The sequence below is a fragment of the Gorilla gorilla genome, chromosome 22, assembly GCF_029281585.2.
Source record: "Gorilla gorilla gorilla isolate KB3781 chromosome 22, NHGRI_mGorGor1-v2.1_pri, whole genome shotgun sequence".
Classification (NCBI taxonomy): domain Eukaryota; kingdom Metazoa; phylum Chordata; class Mammalia; order Primates; family Hominidae; genus Gorilla; species Gorilla gorilla.
The window spans coordinates 33,129,816-33,153,167 of NC_073246.2; the positions used below are offsets into that span (position 1 = coordinate 33,129,816).

Below are 23,352 nucleotides of genomic sequence, written 5' to 3' on the forward strand. Positions count from 1 at the left end.
TTTTTTAAAAAAATGTTGAAATTCAAGGATGCTGAGTAGAAAGTTCTGATCAGATGAGGAAGAGAAACTGTTTAGGTGATGCCAGTCATTTCTGAGATGTCATTATTTTACTTTATGATTAATATGAGAAAAGAACATACTATAAATAAAACTTTTTGACAGCTCAAATCATGTCTAAAAGAAGAAATTCACGATCCCTTTCTTAAATGCAACAGAAATGGTACTGAGACCACACAAAGCTATCCTTCAACTCATGACAAACAGAGCAAGTTTCTCACATCCAACTCATAGCCCTCCTTAGCCTTCACTTGGAAAACTTCTGAATGTACCTATTCCTGGAATTTAGTATAGATGTTTATTTTGTCATTCACTGTTTTTGTTTTTATAATGAGCAACAGATTAACCTCACCACTAAAAAAAAAAAAAAGCAGTGGCGGGAGACTGGGTGCCTAAGCAAGAAAAGAAGGTAGCCAGTTCAGAGGTTTGAAATGCCCTGCAAAGGAAGTGCCCAACAAACCTGAAAAAGGAAGGCATCACCCAGGGAATTGCTGAGGCAGAAGACAAAGTCCTTCTTGGGGTGTTCAGGCACCGCCTGCACAATGCTGTTCTCCACCCAGACAGCGTGTTTGGGGATGCTGTTGTGGTCTATCCCAGACCTGCCGTCGCTCTCGTAGAAAAATAGCGTGCATCCTGAGGAAACAGAACAGGGGTGTGCATGAGTATTCAGTGCTTGGGAAACAAAAGAACCCATAGTTGAACCTAACACGTGCACCCTGTCAGAGGCTGAAAATTAAAGCACGTGGAACCCAGGAAGTAAAGAGAATGGAGCTAGGCTTGGACTCAAGTCTTGGATGGGCCTAAAGAAGGACAAAGATCTTAAATTGTAGCTTCTCAGCCTGCCCGGGATTCCTTCCTGCATGCCCTCAAGTTCTCTCAAACCCTTCCTTTGGGTTTTAGAATGATTCATTACAGGTCCCCTCACAGACATAGGGTCTTGTGACTCCTCTGTCCCGAGGCGAATACAAACGTGGTCCTCCAGGCCAGAACTTTGCCTGGCACTATGTGAGGATCAGAAGTCACTACCGTCCGATTGAAGCCCATTCAAATATGTCTCGTATGATATGCAACCAGAAAAATCTAGAAAATGTATTTAGTTTCCAGACCATGCCCTTGGATAAAACAATATATAATACCAGCGTTAAGTACTTTAAGGATAAGAAAAACAATGATACATTTTTGGTCTAACATCTTATCTATAAATTTTTTTTTTTCTAGAAGCCAACCATGCCCTTGTTCCTACTGAAAGAGGAAATCTATGGCACACATACAAAGGCCTGGGAGAAGCCGGAGTCCTGGTCCATGCATAACTGCACTGTGAAACTAACAAGATAGTAGCAACAGAATATTTTATAGACTTGTGGCAAGATGGCTTCCATAGATTCCTTCCATTATCATCTAAACTTGAGGCTCACTTTAATAGCACTTATGAGCTGAACATTTACTCCAAACTAACTGAAATCAATTTCAGGGGAAGCCAGGGTATAACTTTATGACTTTTCCTCAACTTCAACATAAGCTGTCCATCCATTTTCACCATTTTCCTTACCACAAACAAGTGCCACACTTCCTGTGAACTGCACAACCCTTGAAAGTTCAATCTATTCGGCTACAATGGGAATCTGTCAAGCAAATTTGCTTATATGTGATTAGTAGTGTAGAATGATGCAGATCAATGGAAAGGTCACACTGGTTCAAGGGCAACTTTTCCTAGCCTATAATATTTCACATTACCACAGAATAGCTGTTGAACTCTACGTCCCTCCACACAGATGAATGTAGCATATTGATATGCCCTGCCCACTCATTTCACATTTTTTTTCTCTTGGTACAGTTTGACCATGGGCTCTGCTTACGAGTCCTTATTGCACGGTGCTGCTGAGCATCATGATTTCATACTTGTGGTCCTTGTCTCCATAATTTAGGATTCTCAATTATTCCTTCTACCCATTCAAGTTACAGTTGCTTCTTTTTTCAAAGGTAAAGCCCTATGCTAATGCTTTTTTGAAAGATAAAGTTTGCCAGGCACAGTGGCTTATGCCTGTAATCGCAGCACTTTGGGAGGTCAAGGTGGAAGGATTACTTGAGCCCAGGAGTTCAACACCAGTGTGGACAATATAGTGAGGCCTCGTCTCTACTAAAAATAAAAAAAATCAGCTGGACATGCCTGCGGTTCCAGCGACTCAGGTGGCTGAGCTGGGAGGATTGTTTGAGCCCAGGAGGTTGAAGCTGCAGTGAGCCATGATCATGTCACTGCACTCCAGCCTGGGAAACAGAGCAAGACCCTGTCACAAAAAAATAAAAATGAAAGATAAAGTTTTATATTGCTTACTGTTAAAAAATTTTAGTGGAGTTCTGCAGGGTTATTTTTATTTTTTATTACTATTATTTTTGTAGATATGGGGTCCCACTGTTGCTCAGGCTGGAGTACAGTGGCACAATCATAGCTCACTGCAGCCTTGAACTCCTGGGCTCAAGTGAACCTCCTATCTCAGCCTCCCAAATAGCTGGAACTACAGGCATATACCACCATACCTGGCTAATTTGTGTATTTTTTTGTAAAGACTGGGTCTCACTATGTTACCCAGGTTGGTCTCAAATTCCTGGCCTCAAGTGATCCTCCTGCCTCAGCCTCCTATAGTGCTGGGATTACAGGAGTGAGGCACCACACCAAGCTAATTTCTTTTAGTTTGGGGTTTAAAAGTTGCATGGTATAACTTAAATACATACCTGTAGAGTAGTCTGCCCCAACTCTATTTTTCTCAAATCCCAAAGATTTTGAGGATCTCAAGGCTTTTCAGGAACACTTGTATCAAAAAGCAGAATAATCTGTACCTCCTATTTCCATGCCTTAGGCTAGCACAGATTAGAGAGATAAAGAAATAACAAAAATGGGAGGGGGAAACTGTTTTCCTCTAAGTCAGAGGTTCTTATGATGGGGCAAACTTGGCAATGTCTGGTGACCTTTCTGGTTGTCACAACTTGGGGGAAGGTGCTATTGGCATCTAGAGGACAGAGCCTAAAGAAGCTGTTAAGCATCTACAATGCCCAGGACAGCCCTCACAACAAATAATTATCCACAAAATGTCAACAGTGTCACCGTTGAGAAACCCTGCTCTAAATAGTTTTTACGACTAATTCAACACTAATGAAAAGTAGATTCCTAACATAAAAGGAGCAACACACGTTGGCATAGCTTAAGAAGAGAGAAAGAAGCCTGTGGATAATGAATTAGGGGACACTCACAAATCCTAACACATGCACCTAGTGAATGTTGTATGGTCCCATCAGGTAATTGTTTGTATAATTTTTCAACTTCGATTTAGAATCATCCACAACAAAGCACCACCAAAAGTGATTAAAATCAGCTTTTACTCATGATCAACTTGTTCCAATTTTAAGATGAACGCGAAGCAGCAAATCTGAGAACCACGTTCTCCCTGGTGAAAGTCTGTTTACCTTCATCTTCCCTGGAACATAATCTGTACGTTCTTCCGTTGTCCATGGAAACACTCCAGAGACTAATTCCAAATGAAATCTTTTTTTAAAAAAAATCAATTACTTTGCCTAATGGGAAAGAATCTTTGGGAAAAAATAAAATCTCTATCCCACAGTTCCAACATGCTCTGCTTTTTATTTCCCAATATTCAAGCATTGCTAAGAAAAAGTCAGCTGCAAGTCTTGCTTTTGAGCAGCAAGGACAAAGCCCTGAGGATGTCAACAAATCCTGGGAACCCATCAGGATGAAGCAAAGAACTCGGTGGCTCCATGTTCTGGGCCTGAATTCCAACAGGTTGTGTCACTCAGATCTGCGTCACCAAGAAAGTAAAGACTCCCTTCCCTAAAGGGCCTGTGGGCTGTGCTCCTGGACACCTGCACCCTGACTTCCTGTGTCATTTACTCTCTGAGGGAATGGCAAAAACAAAATAAACCCCTCTGATATGTCCCAAGTAAAAAAAAAGCCAACTAATCATTTTTATTTTACGCCACTAACATTGCTGCTCTCAAACTGAGAGTGAGAATCCCCTGGGAAGCTTGTTTAAATCACAAAGTCAGGGTCTGTTGAAGGCTGAATTGTGTCCTCCAAACATCCTAAATCCAGTTGGCTCAGAATATGATCATATTTGGAAATAGGGCCTTTAAAGAGGTAATTAAGATAATATGAGGTCACGTGAGTGGTCCCTGATCCAATATAAATGGTGCCATTATAAGAAGGAATTTGAACATAGACAAGTAAACGGAAGACCATGTGAAGACACCGGAAGAAGACAGCCATCTCCAAGTCAAGGAGAGCAGTCTCAGAAGAAACCAACCCTGCCAACACCTTGATCTTGGATTTCCAGCCTCCAGGACTGTGAGATGATACATTTCCGTTATTTCCACCATCCAGTCTGTGGTGCTTTGCTATGGCAGCCACAGCAAACTCATCCAGGGCCTACCTCCAAATCTTGTGATTCAGCAGGTGTGGGGTACAACCCAGAAAGACCCTCAAGAGGCTGTGATGCAGGTGATCTTTGGATCAAGCTATTAAGAACTTGGCACTAATTAATAAAATGAATGCTAAGATGGGCTGCTAAGGGTAAGAGGCTGCAGCGTCCAGAGGTGTGCCCATCTAGGGGAGAAGCGGGAAGTGGAAGAGGAAGAAGCCTTTCCCCTCATCTCCTCTCACTCCCCCAGAGCAGAGCAGCTGGTGTGATTCAGGCCCCTCAGACATAACCCTGTAGCACCTCCAAGTTAAGCCAAGGCACGTCACACATGAGAAAGAACACTGCAGTTCTCCAAAATGCTTCCACACGATGCACATCTATGTCTCACAGGCAAGACCACTAAGCAAAAAATAATCAAAAGATAATGTTCTAGGAGGCCGGGCACCAATGCAACTGTAAACCCAAGGCCGAAGCAGGAGGATCGCCTGAGGCCAAAAGTTGGAGATGAGCCTGGGCAACATAGTAAGACCCTGTCTCAACAAAAAATAAAAACATTAGCCAGGCATGGTGGCACATGCCTGTAGTCCCAGCTACTTGGGAGGCTGAAGCAGGAGGATCACTTGAGCCCAGGAATTTGTGGCTGCAGTGAGCTATAACTGTGCCACTGCATTCCAGCCTGGAAGACAGAGTGAGACCCTGTCTCAAACAGAAAAAAAAAAAGAAAAAGAAAAAGAAAAAGATAATGCTGTAGGAATAGCTGAGCAACAAAACTTCAGAAGGAGCCAGGGCCTCTGAGTGACTTCATAGAAAAGAGTTATCACACAAGCCTTAAATCATCTATTTTTGATAGGTGGGAGGGAAATAAAGTTCTGTCTTGCTTATGGCATTGGGATTGGCATTGCGGGTCTCTGGCACATGCAGCAAAACCTATATCCTGACTAATACCCTCCCTTCCTGTGTCATCAGGCATCTGAGCAACAGCTGGCACCAAGAATAATGGGGCCAACCCAAGTCCTACTTGTGCAAGGGTTGACCTGCACCTGCACATCACTGCATAGGCATTTGTGTTCACCTCACTGAGCAGAGCTCTAGGCTGCTCCATGTCTCTAGGATTGCATGTTCCCAAACCAACCACAGTCTGTGAAATCCAGTATCGAACGGTCTAGTTTGATACTGATAAGCCCAGGCTTCTTCCTCCTGTGCCCTTCCATCGATCCTGTTGACCTATCTAACCTAGCCTGCCACGTATTAAACCTGTTTCAAGTCTAGCTTGGGAAGAAAACTCTGTGTGTTTGAGAAGTGTTTTTCTTTTTAAAATATAGAGCTCACAAATATATTACATTTTCTAGGCTACCAGGATGTATGCAGATACGTGCAACAATACGTACATGTACTTCACGAAAATGTGCAAAATGACAACAAATACCAACAAATACAAGCATGGTTATATAAACAGAAAATAAAGTGATCTACACATGCATGTCTGTATCTATATATACACAGTCAAAAACACAAAGTTTGACTATTAAATAGTGACTGGCTTTTTCATAAACATGATGGTCTATACAATCCATTAATATCAGGTTGAATCCTATGAAATTAACATTATTCTACCAATTTTTTCCTTAAAACATGGCAATTTCATAGAATTCAAGCTAATAAATTTCCCTCCAAAATAGTCACTTTGAAAGACAAAAAGCTGAATGAGTCCAAAAAGATTTGGTTTTTTTGGAACTCATCCTTTGAAACTGTCATGAAACCAGTTGCATACATGCCAAAACTAGACATGAGATGCTCCTCTAGCGTAACTGTGAAAAGAGAAAATCAAACATCATTTGCAGGGGTGGGGATGGGAGAGTTACTAATTAGGGGGCATAAAGTTTCACTTAAATCACATGAATAGGTTCTAGCTTATTTATTTGTTTGTTTGTTTATTACGAGCTGGTGTCTTGCTATGTTGCCCAGGCTGGTCTTGAACTCCTGGGCTCAAGTGAACCTCCTGCCTCAGCCTCCCAAAGTGCTGGGATTACAGGTGTGAGCCACTATGCCCAGCCCAGATGACTAGATTCTAGAAATCTGCCTTACAACATTGCACTTGTAGTCGATAATGCCATATTGCACATTTTAAAATATAAGAGGGTAGATTTCATGCGAAGTGCTCTTACTATGATAAATGTTTTAAATTAGTATGATTTTCAAATTCTGTATAATAACAACAACAACAACAACAAACCCACCCATCCCGTGAGTATGTGCACAACGGGGCACCTCTATTGGTGCATTTGGCACATAGCCGGGGCCCTCCCGCTCTCACCTTTCAGGGACACCCAGTAGTGCTTCCACTTCCTCCGGGTGGCTGACTCCACCTTCTTGTTCTTCTTGTGCACCAGGAAGTTCTTGACGGCCAGGGCGCCGGCCTTGCGCACCGTGCCCTGTGCGGCGGTCAGCAGGATGTCCGACTGGCCCGGAGAGCTCAGGGTGCCGCTGCTCTGCTCATCGCTGTGCGCCGAGCCGGCCTCCTCCAGGCTCTCGCTGTTGGTGGTGCTCATCTCCAGCTCCCGCCGGAAGTTCTCGTACACCCCCTGACGAGCCGCATCCCCGGTGGAGCTGCTGCCGCTGTCGCTGCCCACAAAGGCCCGGCCTGTGGTGGGTGAGTAGCTGGAGTTGGTGGCATTAGATCGCCTGGACAGGAGGTCCGTGTCGGTAGTGGCCCCTTCAATCCCACTGTCTGCAAACTCACTGCCCTCGCCTGCATTAACATCCTTGGGAGCAGAAAGAGAGAGCAAAGAAGACAAGCGTCACGTGGAGAAGGAACCCAGGGTCACGTGGAGAAGAGCCCTGGGTCCAGCCAGGGCTCTGTAGCAGCGGGATACGCATAAGGCACAGCCACTCCCGACGGCTCCTGGACCACGTCCTGCTCAACCCTGGACCCGCACAGACCCAGCAGAGCTGCTCAGGAAACCTTCAGCCGCCCTCCATGAGAGCACACGATTTGGAATGTTCAAGAAATATAAAAGAAATAAGGAACACTTCAAAGAGCTTATTATTTCTCTAAGATAATTAACGAATTGGCAAATTCGCGATTGAGATTCTACCGCTGCCATGCTGAGAACCCAGCATCCTCAGCCTCATCAGCTTATCCTGAACTCCAGGAAATTCTGCAGGCAGATGAGTTAATTGTTCCAGACGTAGGGGGTGACAATGAATAACTAGGTCTTTATAGCTGATATCTTTAAAAATAAATAAATAAAAGGCCTGCTTAGGAGTCTCTTTTATAATGGAGTGACTGAAAAGATAGCTAGTGCACCGCCTCACCCACTCACCCAGCACGGCCCCGTGTTCCAGGAGCAGGCAAGAATCCTCATCCTCTAATCAGATTCGCTTCTTGAAAACAAGCAGCCTCTCACTCTGCATTGTGCTAAATAAGTCTGTGGGGACTACAGCTCCACTGAGCTCTCCAATTACCTTGCCCTTTCAAAGCTGGGATGCTAGGAGCCTTGGGCAGGCTACTTGCTGCCCCAGGGCCAAATGACAGCTCGGGGCAACTGCCAAGATACTGAGGGTATCAGTTCCCAGTTTAAAAACATTGGGAACTTCCAAAGCTGCTTCTGCTCTGAAGCTGAACATTTCCGGGACAGACAGGTCTGCTCTTAAATCAGTATCTTAATTGCTCTAAAGAGCTACAGGCATTTCCATAAACAATAATTAAATAATGGCAGTCATCAAGGAAGGATACTCACTGCAGTATTGGACAGACAGCTCAAAGTCTTATGCATAAGAAAGGAGCCTAATTGTTCTCCAAGGAAGAGAACAGGAGGCTGAGTCTAATATAGAAGATGCCAAAGTAATACACGGTTTGGCGGTTTCACCAATTTGGGGGCCTTTAGTCTCACAAATGGCTAATTCTGGTTCAAACATGTAAAAACTAACCAGATATTCTGAATTACCATACAAATGAATGCTCTGGGCTCCTATCTTTGCTGAGAGGCAATGGGGGCAGTATGAGCCATGCCACAAACTAATACTGGCCTATACAAGGCCCCAGACAGACATTGTGCCCATATCTCCACGAACCTCACTTAGTTCTAAGAATTGCTCAAAGTTCACCTTCATCATGAAGAAATACTAAGTAAGCAACTAAAAGAGATGTATAGCAAGACATGGAAAAAAGAGGGTGGTGGGAGTAGAATGGCAGCAGGAGATTGCTGGGTGAGCTTCTAGGGATCAACTCCATTATAAATGGAGCTTAGACCCCTGGGAGTTAGAGGGACTTAAGGGAAAGAAAGAAACCACGAATGCAGCTCAGATGTAGACCCCTATAACTGCTGGTTCCCACAGCTTTGCTATCTGCTATCCTGCTTATTAACATCCACAGGTGGTCATGAAAGACCGCGAGCCAATTGGTAAAAATCCTCTACACAAACAGGAAAACACTGTTATCAACCCACATTTCTCCTTGGCAGGGACATTGACCATATGCTTCCCTCTTGATACAAGACAAAAGAAAATTTGACAATTGTTGATTATTCAGGATAACCAATGAGTTACACAAGATGAGTCTGTGAATTTTCCAAACTTTTGGATTCATTTTCATGTCTCAGTCCTTCTGAGAAGAAGGTTTGGTATGCGTGAAAAAATCAGCTATTAAGCTCTCTCTAAAATGCAAAGAGGTGAAATGCTTCTCTGCAAGACAGGGAAATTTAGCTACACAGGTAACATCCCTATTCCATAAGAGAGACTTTGGTACAAAGGAGAAAAAATGATCCCAGGCATCTTGTAATTCCCAGAGCTCCAGAAGAGGAAGGGACTTGGCAAAGCTATCTCATTAATGGATTAACAGCCTGCGGCTTATAAAATCACAAGTCTGGTTGGTGGCAGATGGGAAGTTGAAACCTATCCTTCCAAGTACACTTTCCACTATTATATGGTGACCTCATGACTCAGCTGCAGGTAGCACCTGACCAGATTCTGTCTAAATATTCAATCCCAGAAGGGCATGGTGGCTCATGCCTATAATCCCTGCACTTTGGGAGGCTGAAGCGGGTGGATCACCTGAGGTCAAGAGCTTGAGACCAGCCTGGGCAACAAGGTGAAACCCCATCTCTACTAAAACTATAAAAAAATCAGCCACACACGGTGGTGCACACCTGTAGTCCCAGCTACTCGGGAGGTTGAGGCAGGTGGGAGGATCGCTTGAGTCCAGGAAGTGGAGGTTGCAGTGAGCCAAGACTGCACCACTGCACTCCAGCCTGGGCAACAGAGAGAGAGAGACCCTGTCTCAAAACAAAACAAACAAACAAATCAATCCCATGCCTTCCCCCTTTTCTTACCAACAATGGCTCTTCCAGATTTTTTCTGCGAAAGCTGAGTGGCTGTTTATCCAGTTGCCTTGACCTGCCTGGCAAAAAGCTAAAACCTGCAAGTGCAAGAAAGGGGAAGGAGGATGGGAAGAGAGGATAAGGAAAAGCGAGGCAGAAACCCGAAAGACCAACTCTCAAGAGCGTGTCTCATAAGAGTTCACTACATTGCCAACACCATCCATCCCTTTACAGAAGGCCCTCACATCTGTCTCTATTTAAACTAAGAGTAAGGCCTCAATGGACACTCACCTCCGTATAAGACCTGAACATCTGCTCATGCCAACTGATGCTGTAGCTTTGCCATGGCCAGACTATGTGTGTTCAACTCTGGGACAACCACTAAACCAAGCAAGGAAGTGATTACTCCAGGTAAAAGACCTGCGGGCCCCAGGTGAGCTTGCATGCTTTGGAAGCACACAGCTCCGTGTCATCACCAGGGAATGCTCTTGTCATCTGTGATCCAAGACAACTCCACCTTGTCTCCTTAAGTGGTTATTCAGGCTCAGTGGTACACATGCCCCCACTGATATGTGACCCAGCCCATTGAGAAACGGATGCAGGTTGCCCAGCCCCAGCCCTTATTCAGTCATGAAGCTTGGGATGTCTCAAATTCCCAGAAGTCCATTCTCCAGCATTGCTGAAAAGGGTGATGACCCAGCCAGAGGTGCTACTCAACACCGTTCTTTCTTTCCTTCATTGTGTTGCAAACTTACTTAGTGGTCATCTTTCAGAGGGGCTCCTCCTACTACCCACCTGAGAATCCGGATCCTCCCCCTACCCCAGAAGCACCTGTAAACCTCCCCAGTCTTCCCAGCAGTGAGGAATACAGAAGACTGACACCACGGAATAGTCCCAGGGGAGCCTCAGCAGTTTTTGTAGCAACTGCAAGGTAGGTTACCTCTTAGAGTCAAATACTAGATTTTAATCAAAAAAGGCAGAGGACATCAAGGGAGATGGTAAGATCCTGGCTAGACAGAGAAATAATTCTAAACATGGTTCATGATCTAGCCGAGACTTCCAGAAAACAGCTCAAAATAAACTCTCCATGTTAGAACCACTCCGTTGAAGAGATTTCCGATCATGAACAACATTCACAGGGCCGAGAGTCTCTTCAATCCTGTTCTCCCAGGACAAATTCTCTGAAGCCAGATTTTCAGGGCACTCACCAGTTTCCATTCCACTGGCAGCTTCCCCAAAAATGAATGTATGCACAAGTGGCCAGCTGTAGCCTAATACATACAACAGCTGTGGGCAAGAGTTTTCTTAGCATTTGAGCTGGGCAACAAATGCTTAAATAAGCTCCCACGCTAAAATGAGGGAGGCAAGAGGCAAATTCAAAGCCTGTTTTTACTGCCTTGAAAACTGGAGGGTCACGCAGCATGAATGTAGACTAATGACACATTGTGGTAAGGCTCCAGTTGTTTTGACAGGAGACTTCAAATACTACCAAAGGGAGAGGTTTTCTGTGCTAATGATGTGCGAACACAATTTTGAAAATGCAATTAGCCAGAAAGTGCAAAGGCTCTGGGACAATTCCAGGACCAGTAGAATCAATTGGCCACTTGTAGTTAAGTTATAAGTCGAATGCAATTAGATACTGTTTCCTTTGTCACTTGAATTTCCCTGATAGATCCAGCTTAGCTTGAATACACCTGTGTTAAGATGCTAACTACAATGCAGAATTCACTGAATTCCAGGGGGTAAAGAAATGTGGACCTACAGAAACCCTGAATTAGAACTGTTTCTGGCTTGTTAAATTCTAACATGTCCTTCCTCTGATTTATCATCTTCTTCCTAACTCCAAAATGTTAAGTACCCCTCACTACACACACACATACACACACACACACACGAATATCATCCTTGGTTCTCAGTATTATCTCCTTGGTATTCTCAGTATACTCTCCTTTGATAATCTCAGTACAGCAAGTATCAATTCTAGGTAAATGACTCTGAACCAATCCATGCCTCAATTTCTTGATATGTATAATGGGGAGAGCAACATATCTACTTTGTAAGACACTGTATAAGACACTGTGAGATTGAGTTAACCCAGGAAAAGTGTCTTAAACTGAGCCCAGCACATAGTACCTGCTCAAAAATGTTAACTATAATTATGGTCATCTCTACCTTCAGCCCTACTTACATCTTGGCCCAAGGAGAGAAGGCATTGCCTGAACTCAGTTGCTAACTTCCCGCGCCAACATGGAAGAAAGGTCTCTGAGAAACCTGGGAAAAACACAGGCATACCAAGGCTGGTGCCAGCTTAATACTAATTAGGCTTGTTAATTGTTCTCACATTCACAAAACAGCACACTAAACTAGGAAAATGGTGACGTTCTCTACATTGTAAATTAGTAACTACTGGTCACTATTACAAAATACTAATAATTGCCATCCCTGATTTGCCAGAATAGGAAATCAACTCTATTTTCCCTCCCCTTCCTTTCTTAGGGCAAAATCTCTATGCCTTTCTTTTTATGTTTCCAACACCCATTCCTTTTCTTCTAACGATTTCCAATGGGAGTGACTCACAATTTCAGCTACAAGCATTGGAACCAAAATTCTTACTGTTACTAAAAAGGGATTCCAAAGTAAGTCGGCAAAAGCTTGAAATGTTCCTTCAGGTAACTCCTGATTGGAGAAGCTTTACGTCTAAGTTAAAAGAATCATTGCCTCTCCTTTCATCTGCTTTTCTATGTATGTGCTTATACCTTACAGTCATCCCTCCCCTCCCTCCTCACTATCCATAATATATCAGAGACTCAGTTTCTTCTCTTCCCTTCCGAGTGCCACATCACTGGTTGAGCAATAAGCTCTCTCTTCTAACCCATCTTCCTTCCATCAATCCATCCGGCACACCACTGCCAGGTAAATGTTCCAGGAGCAATGTGGAGGACTCCTCAGACTGCTGTTCTCCCCCGGTGTCCCACGTTAAAACTTGAGCTTCGATGTCCCCACCCACCAGTGAAATTGAAGAACTCATTCCAGGGCAGACTCCCAACCTTTCTCGCTCCCAAGAATACTCACGTCCCCCCTTTTACTACAACCAGAAGCCTTCTCTGTGCTTCCTCCAACTACCATGCCAACCTCTCCACAGCATCTCCTCTCCCACCCCCACCCCACCCCAGCCACACTGAGCTCCTCCTCCTTGCTCAAATGTGCTGCGCACCCTCCCACATTGCAACTCAGGAGCCAGCTCCCTCCTCCCCTCCTCTCCTTCCAAGTCCCTATCCAGGTGTGCCCTCACCCTGACCACCCTGTCAGAAATTGCCCCCCACATCCCCCACACCCCATCTTCCTCAGCATGCCCTGTCTTTCTTCCACAGCACATCGCTTACTTACTATGCTAACTGTTTTCTGCCACACACACACCCACTTCACCCCAACGAGCTCCACGAGCTTGTGGATCTTTCCTTGTTGACGCATCCGAAGTGCCAAGAATAGAGCCTGGCATGGGGAAGGCACTTCAAAAATAATTGCTGAATGAACTCACTGCTGCTCATTTTCCACCACAATTTCAAAACAAGGAAAACAGTTTCTCATGGAATGCACTGCAGTTGGAGTTAAAGGTTTTGTCATTTCTAAACTCAGCTCATGCTCAACTAAAGTTGAGGTGACAAATGAGTCCTAGCTATAAAGCTTACATTTATAGGCTTCAAGCAGCCTAGTTGGATTATGTCTTGTGTGGATGCAATCGGAGTTCACTCAAATTTTTGTTCTTTAACTCTTTTAAAAAATTGAGGAAGTAAGAAAGATATATTAGGCTGGACGCGGTGGCTCATGCCTGTAATCCCAGCACTTTGGGAGGCCAAGGCGGGTGGATCACGAAGTCAAGAGATCTAGACCATCCTGGCCAACATGGTGAAACCCCGTCTCTACTAAAAATACAAATATTAATGCACCTGTAGTCCCAGCTACTCCGGAGGCTGAGGCAGGAGAATCGCTTGAACCCGGGAGGCGGAGGTTGCAGCGAGCTGAGATTGCACCACTGCACTCCAGCCTGGCGACAGAGCGAGACTCCGTCTCAAAAAAAAAAAAAAAAAAAAAAAAAAAAAAACCAGAAAGATATATTGAACTATCTTATGGCCCAAGCTAGATACTCGGTCACCTCGTGGTCCAAAGCCAACTGGGCCCAAATGACAATGTGACAGGCCGGTCAGGTGTTTCCTAAGTTCTCCATTGGGATCCATGGAGACCCTGTCAGGCCTTTAGGGCAGGCTGGCTTCATGGCCACATCCAACAGTCACACATTTACAGTTACGCTGTAAAAAAACAATGATTACACATTGTTATGACACAATTTGAGTCAAGGGGCTAAACTTTCCTCTATTCTTATACTAGGAATATGATCTTTTTTTTTTTTCTTTTTTCTTTTTTGAGACAGGGTCTCATTCTGTCATGCAGGCTGGTGGAATACAGTGACATGATCATAGCTTGCTGCAGCCTCAACCTCCCAGGCTGAAGCAATCCTCTCACCTCAGCCCACTACGAAGCTGAGACTACAGGCACACACCACCACACCTGGCTAATTTTTTTGAAATTTGGTAGAGACAAGGTCTCACTATGTTGGCCGGCCTGGTCTTGAACTCCTGAGTTCAAGCGATCCTCCCACCTCGGCCTCCCAAAATGCTGGGATTATAGGCATGAGCCAATGCACCTGACCTAAGAATGTGATCCTCAAAAGCTGAACTGGGGGGCATGGTGGTCCATGCCTGTAGTCCCAGCTACCCAAGAGGCTGAGGCAGGAGGATCACTTGAGCCCAGGAGTTCAAGGCCGCAGTGCACTATGATAATATCTGTAAATAGCCACTGCACTCCAGCCTGGGAAACACAGCGAGACCTGTCTAAAAAAATAAAATAATAATAATAATAATAATCCTGAATGTTCCCAACCTGTATTAGCATAAATGACCAGCTCTCAAAGTATGGACTAGGGTTCCCTAAAATACTTCCAGGGAGTCCGTGAGGCCCTTCCTTTTCCAACTACCCTGTGCAAGTCCAGGTTCTGCTCATAGGGTCCAACCAAACAGTATATTGCAAGAGAGTGAATGCAAAAAGTAGGTATGAGACGCTAGTGTCTTCTGTTAAGCTAGAAATCATAGAGATCTGCAAAAATGGAAAACAATGCCTCTGTCCCACATCTTTTATTTTAGAGAATAAAACATTGTATTACTTTAGAGATAGGGTTCTCATTCTGTCACCCAGGCTGGAGTGCAGTGGTGTGATCTAGCTCATGAAAGCCTCAAATTCCTAGGTTCAAGCCATCTTCCCATCTCAGTCTTGCAAGTAGCTGGGACAACAGGTACTCACCATGGCCAGCTAATTTTTCCTTTTCTTTTTTTAGAGGCGAGGTCTCACTATGTTTCCTAGGCTGGTCAAAAAATATATTTTTAATATAAATAAATAAATATATATTTTTATATAAATATATATTAATAAAATATATATACACATATATATACTTTTTTTTTTTTGAGACGGAGTCTCGCTCTGTCGCCCAGGCTGGAATGCAGTGGTGCAATCTCGGCTCACTGCAACCTCCACCTCCTGGGTTCAAATGATTCTGGTGCCTCAGCCTCTCGAGTAGTTGGGATTACAGGCACCCGCCACCACGCCCAGCTAATTTTTGTATTTTTAGTAGAGACAGGGGTTTCACCATGTAGGCAAGGCTGGTCTCAAACTCCTGACCTGAAATGACCTGCCCACCTCGGCCTCCTGAATTACTTTTTAAGAGTATAAAAAGGTCTAAGAATGGCTAACATAAGCTATCTCTCAACTACCTACCCACCTTCCAACTTCCCAAAAACAGATCTTGGCAAAGAAGATATATATTCTTGTTGAAAATGCATGGGTTTGTTTGCAAAATAAATATCTCATTGCTTAACTTACGTGCCAGAAAAAGAAAGATAAAGAGAAAAGAAAAAAAAAAGCATCAAACAGAAGACAGAGGAGAACAGAAAAAAAAAAAAAGACTGTTTTAAAGATCGATTTTACATGAAAAAATTTGTTTTATAAAAACCTGAGGTTCTTAACCAGAAAGAAGCCTCTAGATGGACTTTAGGGGACCTATGGATCCCTTGAAATGATATGCAGAAGGGTGGTCCCTGTCTTTATCTAAGGAAAACGTCCACATTTTTCATCTGATTCTCAAGAGTCTGTGACCAAAGGTCAAGAATCATATGGTTGTTGATGTGCATTTTCAGCCCAGGAAACAAACTTATCTCTGAGTCATTGAAGCTCAGTTGCAAAATAAAACAAAACTTTAAACATCAAGACAATTTTTCTAGGAACTCAAGCTCCTCCTCTGACAATGCTGCACTCTTTACCTTGTTATTAATGAAATCATCAACGCGACTACTTGCTTATCAAAGAAAGCAGCCGTGAGGGATGGCTCTGCTAGAGTTATCCTGGCCATCTCTCTCCGTAATCAGTGTTTTAGGTGACAAAAGTGGGCAGTAATAATTTTCTTTTCAGCCAAGTCCTTTTTTTTTTTTTTCGTATCTGTACCAAAATTGAGGGTTTTGATTTTAAAATCTGAGGATATTGAGCTGAAACCTTTTCAAGCACGGGGAGGTAGTCAGTGTGGGTGTGTGCTTTGGAAGAAAAGGCCCTCCTTGATTAGCAAGTCAGAAAGAAGACTTGGATTTTTGGCCGGGTGCGGTGGCTCACGCCTGTAATCCTAGCATTTTGGGAGGCTGAGGCGGGAAGATCACCGGAGATCAGGAATTCAAGACCAGCCTGGCCAACATGGTGAAACCCTGTTTCTACTAAAAATACAAAAAATTAGCCAGGCGCAGTGGTGCATGCCTGTAATTCCAGCTACTCAGGGGGCTGAGGCATGAGAATCGCTTGAACCTGGGAGGCAGAGGTTGCAGTGAGCCGAGACCGTGCCACTGCACTCCATCCTGGGCAACAGAGTGAGACTCCATCTCAAAAAAAAGAATACCTGGGTTTTCATCCAGTTGTGACACCTCATCTCCTAATCTCTTTATTTTCTAGGGATGCTGCTGTGTCTGAAACTGGCCAGTGAAACTCACAAACCTATTCACCAGCACCACACCTGGCTAGGGACGCTCCGAGAGCCGGGCTCCTTGCTGGTCTCCTGAGGCCGAGGTTCCCAGAGACATGCTCAGTACAACCTGGCCGTGTTCCTTCATCTCCCAAGTGGATGAATGAAGCTCTCCTCACAAGCATGCACAACTGCTCCACGCCAAAGCTTCCCACAGAACACAGAACCTGGCTATAAGGCTCCATCAAACGGCAGGTTTCTCTCTCTCTCCAACTCACCCACTGAAAGTTTCAGAGACACGGGAGAGCTGAACCCTAGAACAATGAGGCAATCTTCACCATCACAACTAACAACTCCTATTTATCAAGCATTTGTATGTGTAAAACTGTGCCACGAGTTTTCCATTCATTCCCTTGCAGAATCTCCAGCCTCATTTAAGAGGCACTGAGATCCATGGAAGTCAAATAACCAAGAGGTAACAACCTCAAAGTTGCAAGCTCGGATATGCTGCTAACTTCCTTGTCTGACACTAGGCAGCCCCCTCCTCTGTCTGTAACCAAAGAAATTCATAAAGTTCAGGCCCAAAGACGAACTAGCCATCAACTAAATCTAAGGAGTAACCTATTAAGTACTTTTACAGAAACCAACAGAAATAAATTCTGCTTCAAATAGCATGAGGCTTTACTCATATTGACTCCCAAGACAAACTTTTCTGCACAGCGCACATGTGCATGCACAACAAACATGCTCATAAAATACATGAATTAAACCAAAAATTGCCAGCAGACCCTGTAGCACATATGTGCCACCATTCCAGACTTAAATGTGAACTCCTGTGACTTCACATTACAATAATCCATCCAACTACTGAAAAAATCCAAAAACAGGAAAAAGGGCCAAAAACCCATTTTTGATCATTTTCAAATCAAATGAAGTTGTTCACATTATTTCAGATAAAATGTGTTTTCTTCCAGGCTTAGAGGTCATGCTCTTGGGTCAAATGTCTGCCAGGAACTCTTTTCTGGGGAGTAAAACTGCTGACAGGATGATCACAGATTCAACTACATCATCAGGGCAGCCAAGGAGACTTTAATATCTATGATTCAAGCTCACTGGAGAGGTCCCCTGGGTCAAAAACTTTTACCAAAAAAAAGAAAAAAAATTTTTTTTAAAAAAGCATTCTTTTCAAGGAAGCTTCCACACCCACTGCCTCTTAAAATACACTGTTTGGAACATAGTGGGCTCTCAAGAAATCGCGTTGGATGAACACGCCAAACTTAGACTAGGAAATGTGGGCGGGTGGATAGTGTTGTGCATAATTCCGGGGTTTGTTTCAAGTCATTAAAGATCCTCACTCAACATATAAAGTCAATACAAAAATAATACTTCCGTGCATTTTATACGCTCCACAAGAGGTTTCCATGCATGGTATCCTATTTGGTTCTCCTAATGGCCCTGTGGGAGGCTGGTGTCACTCAGCCTGGACAGCAACAGATCCTGGGGCACAGAAGATGGAGTGACTGGCCCAAGGTCACCACTGGGTAAGCACACATGCCAGGATGCAAATGCACTTCTTAGGATTCCTGGCCAATGGCACTTCCCATTACATTAAGCTGCCTAAGCAGTGATTTTATGAGACACCACCTTTAGATGATCTCACTTGCATATATTCACAATTTTAGAAGGTGACAAGCCAAAGAATAGAAATTTTGTATAATAATGACACATGAGAGCTTTCAGTGGTACCAGACCTGGAGGGGAGAACTGTCCTTTGCTTTGCTCATTTTCTGGGGGTAGCCATAACTCAAAGGCTCAAATCCCCATCAGCCATCAAGTGTAGGGGAGAGCCATCCCTAGTGTCAGAACCACAGAGAGCCAAAATACAACAGGGCACCCTTCTGAAATCTTACATAGCATATGCACTAACCGAGCACTGTTCAGGTAGAAATGAAAGTCCAAGGTGATGTTCTGTTTTTAACAGTCTGCGTCACTGTATCCTTCTCTAAGCTCCGAAGGCCCCATAGATCATCTCTTTGAATCAGCCTTGCAGTGCCAATCTGATAATGCCTTCAAGACAGCCCTTCAATCCCTTTCAGGTGACTCTTTAATAGGTCACGTATCTCCATGATCTGTCCAATTGACAGTGCAGAAGTAGCCCTCGCAGGGTAGACAGAGGGGCTGCAGGTGGGTTATCTGGTCATTTGTGTCATTACAATCTCAATTCAGAAGAGATGGGTTTAAAATTCAGGGAGTGCATCTGGAGGCAAGCTTCAGGCTTACCTTCTCAGACCACAGATGCAGCCTTGGTAGCAACTTGGTTTCTAGGACACAAGTGTTTTTTTTCTTTCCTTAGAGTCAAGGGGTACACGTGCATGTTTGTTACACGGATATATTATGCAATACTGAGATTTGGGCTTCTATTGAACCCATCACCCAAACAATGAACACAGTACCCAATAATTCGTTTTTCAACTCTTGCTCCCCTCCCTCCCAGCTTTTGGAGTCCCCAGTGTCTACTGTTTCCACCTTTATGAGGTACTCAAGATATTGATCCAAACAACTACCCCGAGTCCTCAACCCATATGCCTCCACTAACAATGATGAAAATTACAACAGCTAACAAAGTTGCCCTTACTGGCTGCTTCCTAAGAACCAGGCACTATGCTTCACATATTATTTCATTCTACTTTCTCAAAAAACCTTATCATCCCCATTTGACAGATGAAGAAATTAAGGCTACAAGAATGTGAACAACTTACCCAAAGTCACTCAGGTAAGAAGACGTGGAGCCAAGATATCTGGCTTGGACACCATCAGCAAAACCTGTCCTCAGGCAGGAACACAGACAGTCTAATGCCAATTTTCTTTTTCTCGGCTTCCCCTACGTCCTCCATCCTATGCCCATTATATTTAGACCCCCTTTCCAGCAGAACATACCCTCGAAATGCCCATTTGACTTGCACTGGAGCAAGGCTGGAAGGTGCAGTACCACCTCCTACTGGGCAATCAGAGTGCTGACTGCAGGGAAGTTTGCTGGTCAACCTTGAGGCTGCTCCGCCATTCAAGGCAAACGGACCCAGTCTGGAATTTTAACCTGAAGCACCATCTACAAACCACCTCCACATCCTCAGCAAAAGCCAAGACTCCCTGAACTCTGCCTCAGAGAACAGAAGTACCAGAAAAGGCCCAATGCATGCAGGATTACTCCACATTTCTTTCTTTCTTTCTTTTATTGACACAGAGTCTCACTATGTTGCCCAGGTGGGACTTAAACTCCTAGGCTCAAAGCATCCCCCTGCCTCAGCCACCAAGCCGGCTCAACTGCCCAGCATTTTATTATCCTAATCTTAATTATCATTGCCAGCTAAGGTAATGGTGCCTCCATTCACTAGGAAAACACTTTCAAAATCTTTTTTTTTTTTTTTTTTTTTTTTTGAGATGGAGTCTCGCTTTTGTTGCCCAGGCTGGAGCGAAGTCTCTTAGTTTCCTCCCCACAGTTTCATGCACTAGACCCCGAAGCAGGCAAGCTGAGCATCTTTATCCCCATTTTTCAGAGGAATGACTAGAAGTCAGGGTTTGCCCAAGGTCAAACAACTAGCTGGTTGCAAAGTAAGAATTGGAAGCCACCCATGTTATTCCTTCCGCTACACCTCCCTCCAGAGACAGGGCTGGCCAGCATCGCACGGAACAGGAAATTGAAATGGCTCCCGGTAAGGCAGCGAGCCTGCCAACCACCGAGAGAAGCTGACAAGTGACCCAAACCCGCCCAGAATTTAAAATGCCTCCTCAGAGGAGTTGCCGACTAACCTCCTCCCACCTGCTGCAGTGAAGAAATAAGTTCCAAGAGTCTGCAACCCACCATGCCTGTTTTTCCACGGGAAGGACCAAGTTAGAAAGGAAGCTTGAATAAGTGGGATGCTGTTGAAGAACTAAGATGTAGAAGCAGTTTCCCAATATGAACTTACTAGCTTTTTTCCCACTCCTATCACATCGCCACTCCCCCCACACACTTCCCTTAATCCCCACCCCTTAACCACAGAACTACAAGAGGGGCAAAGCAGAAGAGAGAGAAATCCTCCCAAAACAGCACCAGCTGCAGCAACTACCAGGCAAACAGGGTAAAACCCGATTAAAAGATGGAAATCTTCTAAGAGCAAAGTCATGCACTTAAAGAGTCATGCACCATTCCCAAAATATTGAAACAAATTTCAATCACTTTACCTGAGTTGTTTTAGCTCTTCTGCCTTGCATGCTGTTGCTATGGCTAATTTGTGGGTTGGTGGCACCTTCAGAGAGACAGTGAGATTTCCTACAGGGAAGTGTGTTATAATTACTGTACGGAGGAGTCTCTTCAGCAGCAGCTGGTGGCATCTTATGGTTTGCAAGATTGGGAATATCAGACACCAAATTCCGACAGTAGCCTGCAAATTTGCTCCCCGGCCCCCCGTTTGCTGTCACTCCAGAGTTTTTCTGAGCATACAAGTCACCCAAGGAATTGGCTCTCTGACAGGCGCTGAGCTGCCGCGGACTCGCCCGCGTTTCCATCCCCCGAGCCTCCTCGCAGTCCTTCTCTTCGGCGGAACCCAAGATTTCTTCGTTGCTTGTTAAATGTTCTTGGCTCAGATCAGAGAGTGAGAATTCCAGGCTGTCCTCCCGCCAGATGTCTGCAGATTTGGAGCGTTTCTTCTTAAAGCTCGCCGTCTCCATGAAAGTGGGCCCATTGGATGTATAGGAATGCTGCCTCCTGCCTCCCTCAGCCAAATATGTAGCGTCATCCCCGTAAAGCCTGCTCTCCTCAGTGTCTGGCATGCTCTGCACAGAGGCTGCTGTGAGGACGATGCTGCTGTCTACGCTGGGAGTGACAGAAGAGTCAGTGTAAGACACAGGTCTCAAGCCCATGTCCACTCGGTCCACCCAGATGGGGCTCCCGAAGTCTTCTAGGGTACCATCTTGGGAGAAGGGCTCCAGGCCATTTTCAGCCAGGGACTGGGGGATGCTGGGGGTGCTGCTGGATCGGGTGCTCACTTCGGAGTTCCTGTGGATCACCTTCCCCGAGGAAGCGTGCCTGGTCCTCCGCGTCTTGTGCGAGAGGCGCAGGGAGCGGGAAGTGTGCTTGCGCCCCAGGCTGGCATGCTTTTCTCCATAAAACTCGTGCTCTACATGTTGACTTTCTGCGTTTCCCATGGTTTTATGGTCTGCAGCAAAGCGGGGGGAAAGGGGAGAATTGAGTCACTATTAGTACAGGTATAGGCATCTTAGAGAAAGCGCTCAGCCTGCAGGGAGGGCAGAACACCTTGGCTCACGGGGGTTGTTAGGTAAGTAACAGCACAACTTCCCATATGCACCTGGTAGGTTCTTGGACTCTTACCTGGGAGCAGGTGAACAGTAACATCAACTAGTGAGACTGCCCCCTGAGATGTGAAATGAGCTCATAAATATGAGCATCAGAGAGTTAGACTTGTCTCTGCCCAGAGAGAAGATGGCCACAGGCCACAGCTGAGAGCGCTGCTTTTGGACAGCCAGAAACTCCGCTGACCTTGTCTTCCTTACTAAACATTTGAAGTTCTGCTCCTATCTATACATTGAAAACTCTGAAAGTACAAACCAAAATGTTCACCAAGGGAGTAATTTCTGTTTGAAATGATACACATATTTCAAAAAACAAAACTTAGAGGTACATTTGGTAACCTCCTTCCCTCCCTGCCAATGGGTACTTTTCGTTTTTTCTTTTTTTTTTTTTTTGGCTCTATTTGAGCTCTAATGATACTTCAAAATCAATCAAAAACGGAAAACCTCAAGGTGTAAGTCTGATCAACTTTTCCTAGTAAATCAAAGTCAAAAATTAAAAAAAAAAAGCTTTGACCTTTAATGTCACAGCCTTCTGAGAACCTGGATTTTGGGGCATTTTGGGGAGGGCTATGGAGGGGTGGTGGGGATGGGCAAAACAAAATAGAAAAAAATAAAACTCCGCTCTCTGCTTAGCAGTAGATTAATGGGTTTATTTCTGGGAGCAAATCCAACCTGTGAACATTAATCTGGTACAGCGTGCCCTGCAAACAGAAATTCACATTGTGAAACCACTAAGTGTGATTCAGCCTTCTGGGGCCCCCCAGGTTAATTCAAGTCCCTCCTTAATATTTTTACAGTCTCTCTCACTGACCTGATGACACAATTCTGTTACCCACAGTGGGAAAGAGAAAAATCTTCAAAGCTCGACAACTGTGACTCTACTTAGCCTATTCTTGTTCCATGAGGTCTCTCTAGCGCACTTCAAATTGTATGCACTTAAGATAACGCACATGAAAATAGCTGGAAAGGAAAGAAGAAAAACAGAGTAACTGGGCATATCTCTGAGGTGGTTCTTTTAACCACCTATAGAGCCATTCATTCAGAAAATACACATTGAGCACCTACCATGTTCTAGAAGCCAGAGATACAGCAGTGAACAAAAGGGACACATCCCCTACTCTCATGAAGCTAATTTCTAGCCAGGGAA

General features: G+C 44.5%; 1 protein-coding gene across 10 annotated transcripts in view; it reads right to left on the minus strand.

Annotated features, from left to right (window-relative positions):
* TIAM1 (TIAM Rac1 associated GEF 1) overlaps nucleotides 1-23,352 on the minus strand; it is a 443,241-nt gene that overhangs the window by 127,794 nt on the left and 292,095 nt on the right. For all 10 annotated transcript variants that reach the window (XM_063702595.1, XM_063702591.1, XM_063702592.1 and 7 more), the window contains 3 exons: nucleotides 21,078-22,051; nucleotides 6,799-7,246; nucleotides 518-690 (listed from right to left, as the gene is read on the minus strand). In XM_063702595.1, the coding sequence (XP_063558665.1) occupies nucleotides 518-690; nucleotides 6,799-7,246; nucleotides 21,078-22,040 (1,584 nt within the window). In that variant the 5' untranslated portion in view covers nucleotides 22,041-22,051. The remainder of the gene's footprint in view (nucleotides 1-517; nucleotides 691-6,798; nucleotides 7,247-21,077; nucleotides 22,052-23,352) is intronic.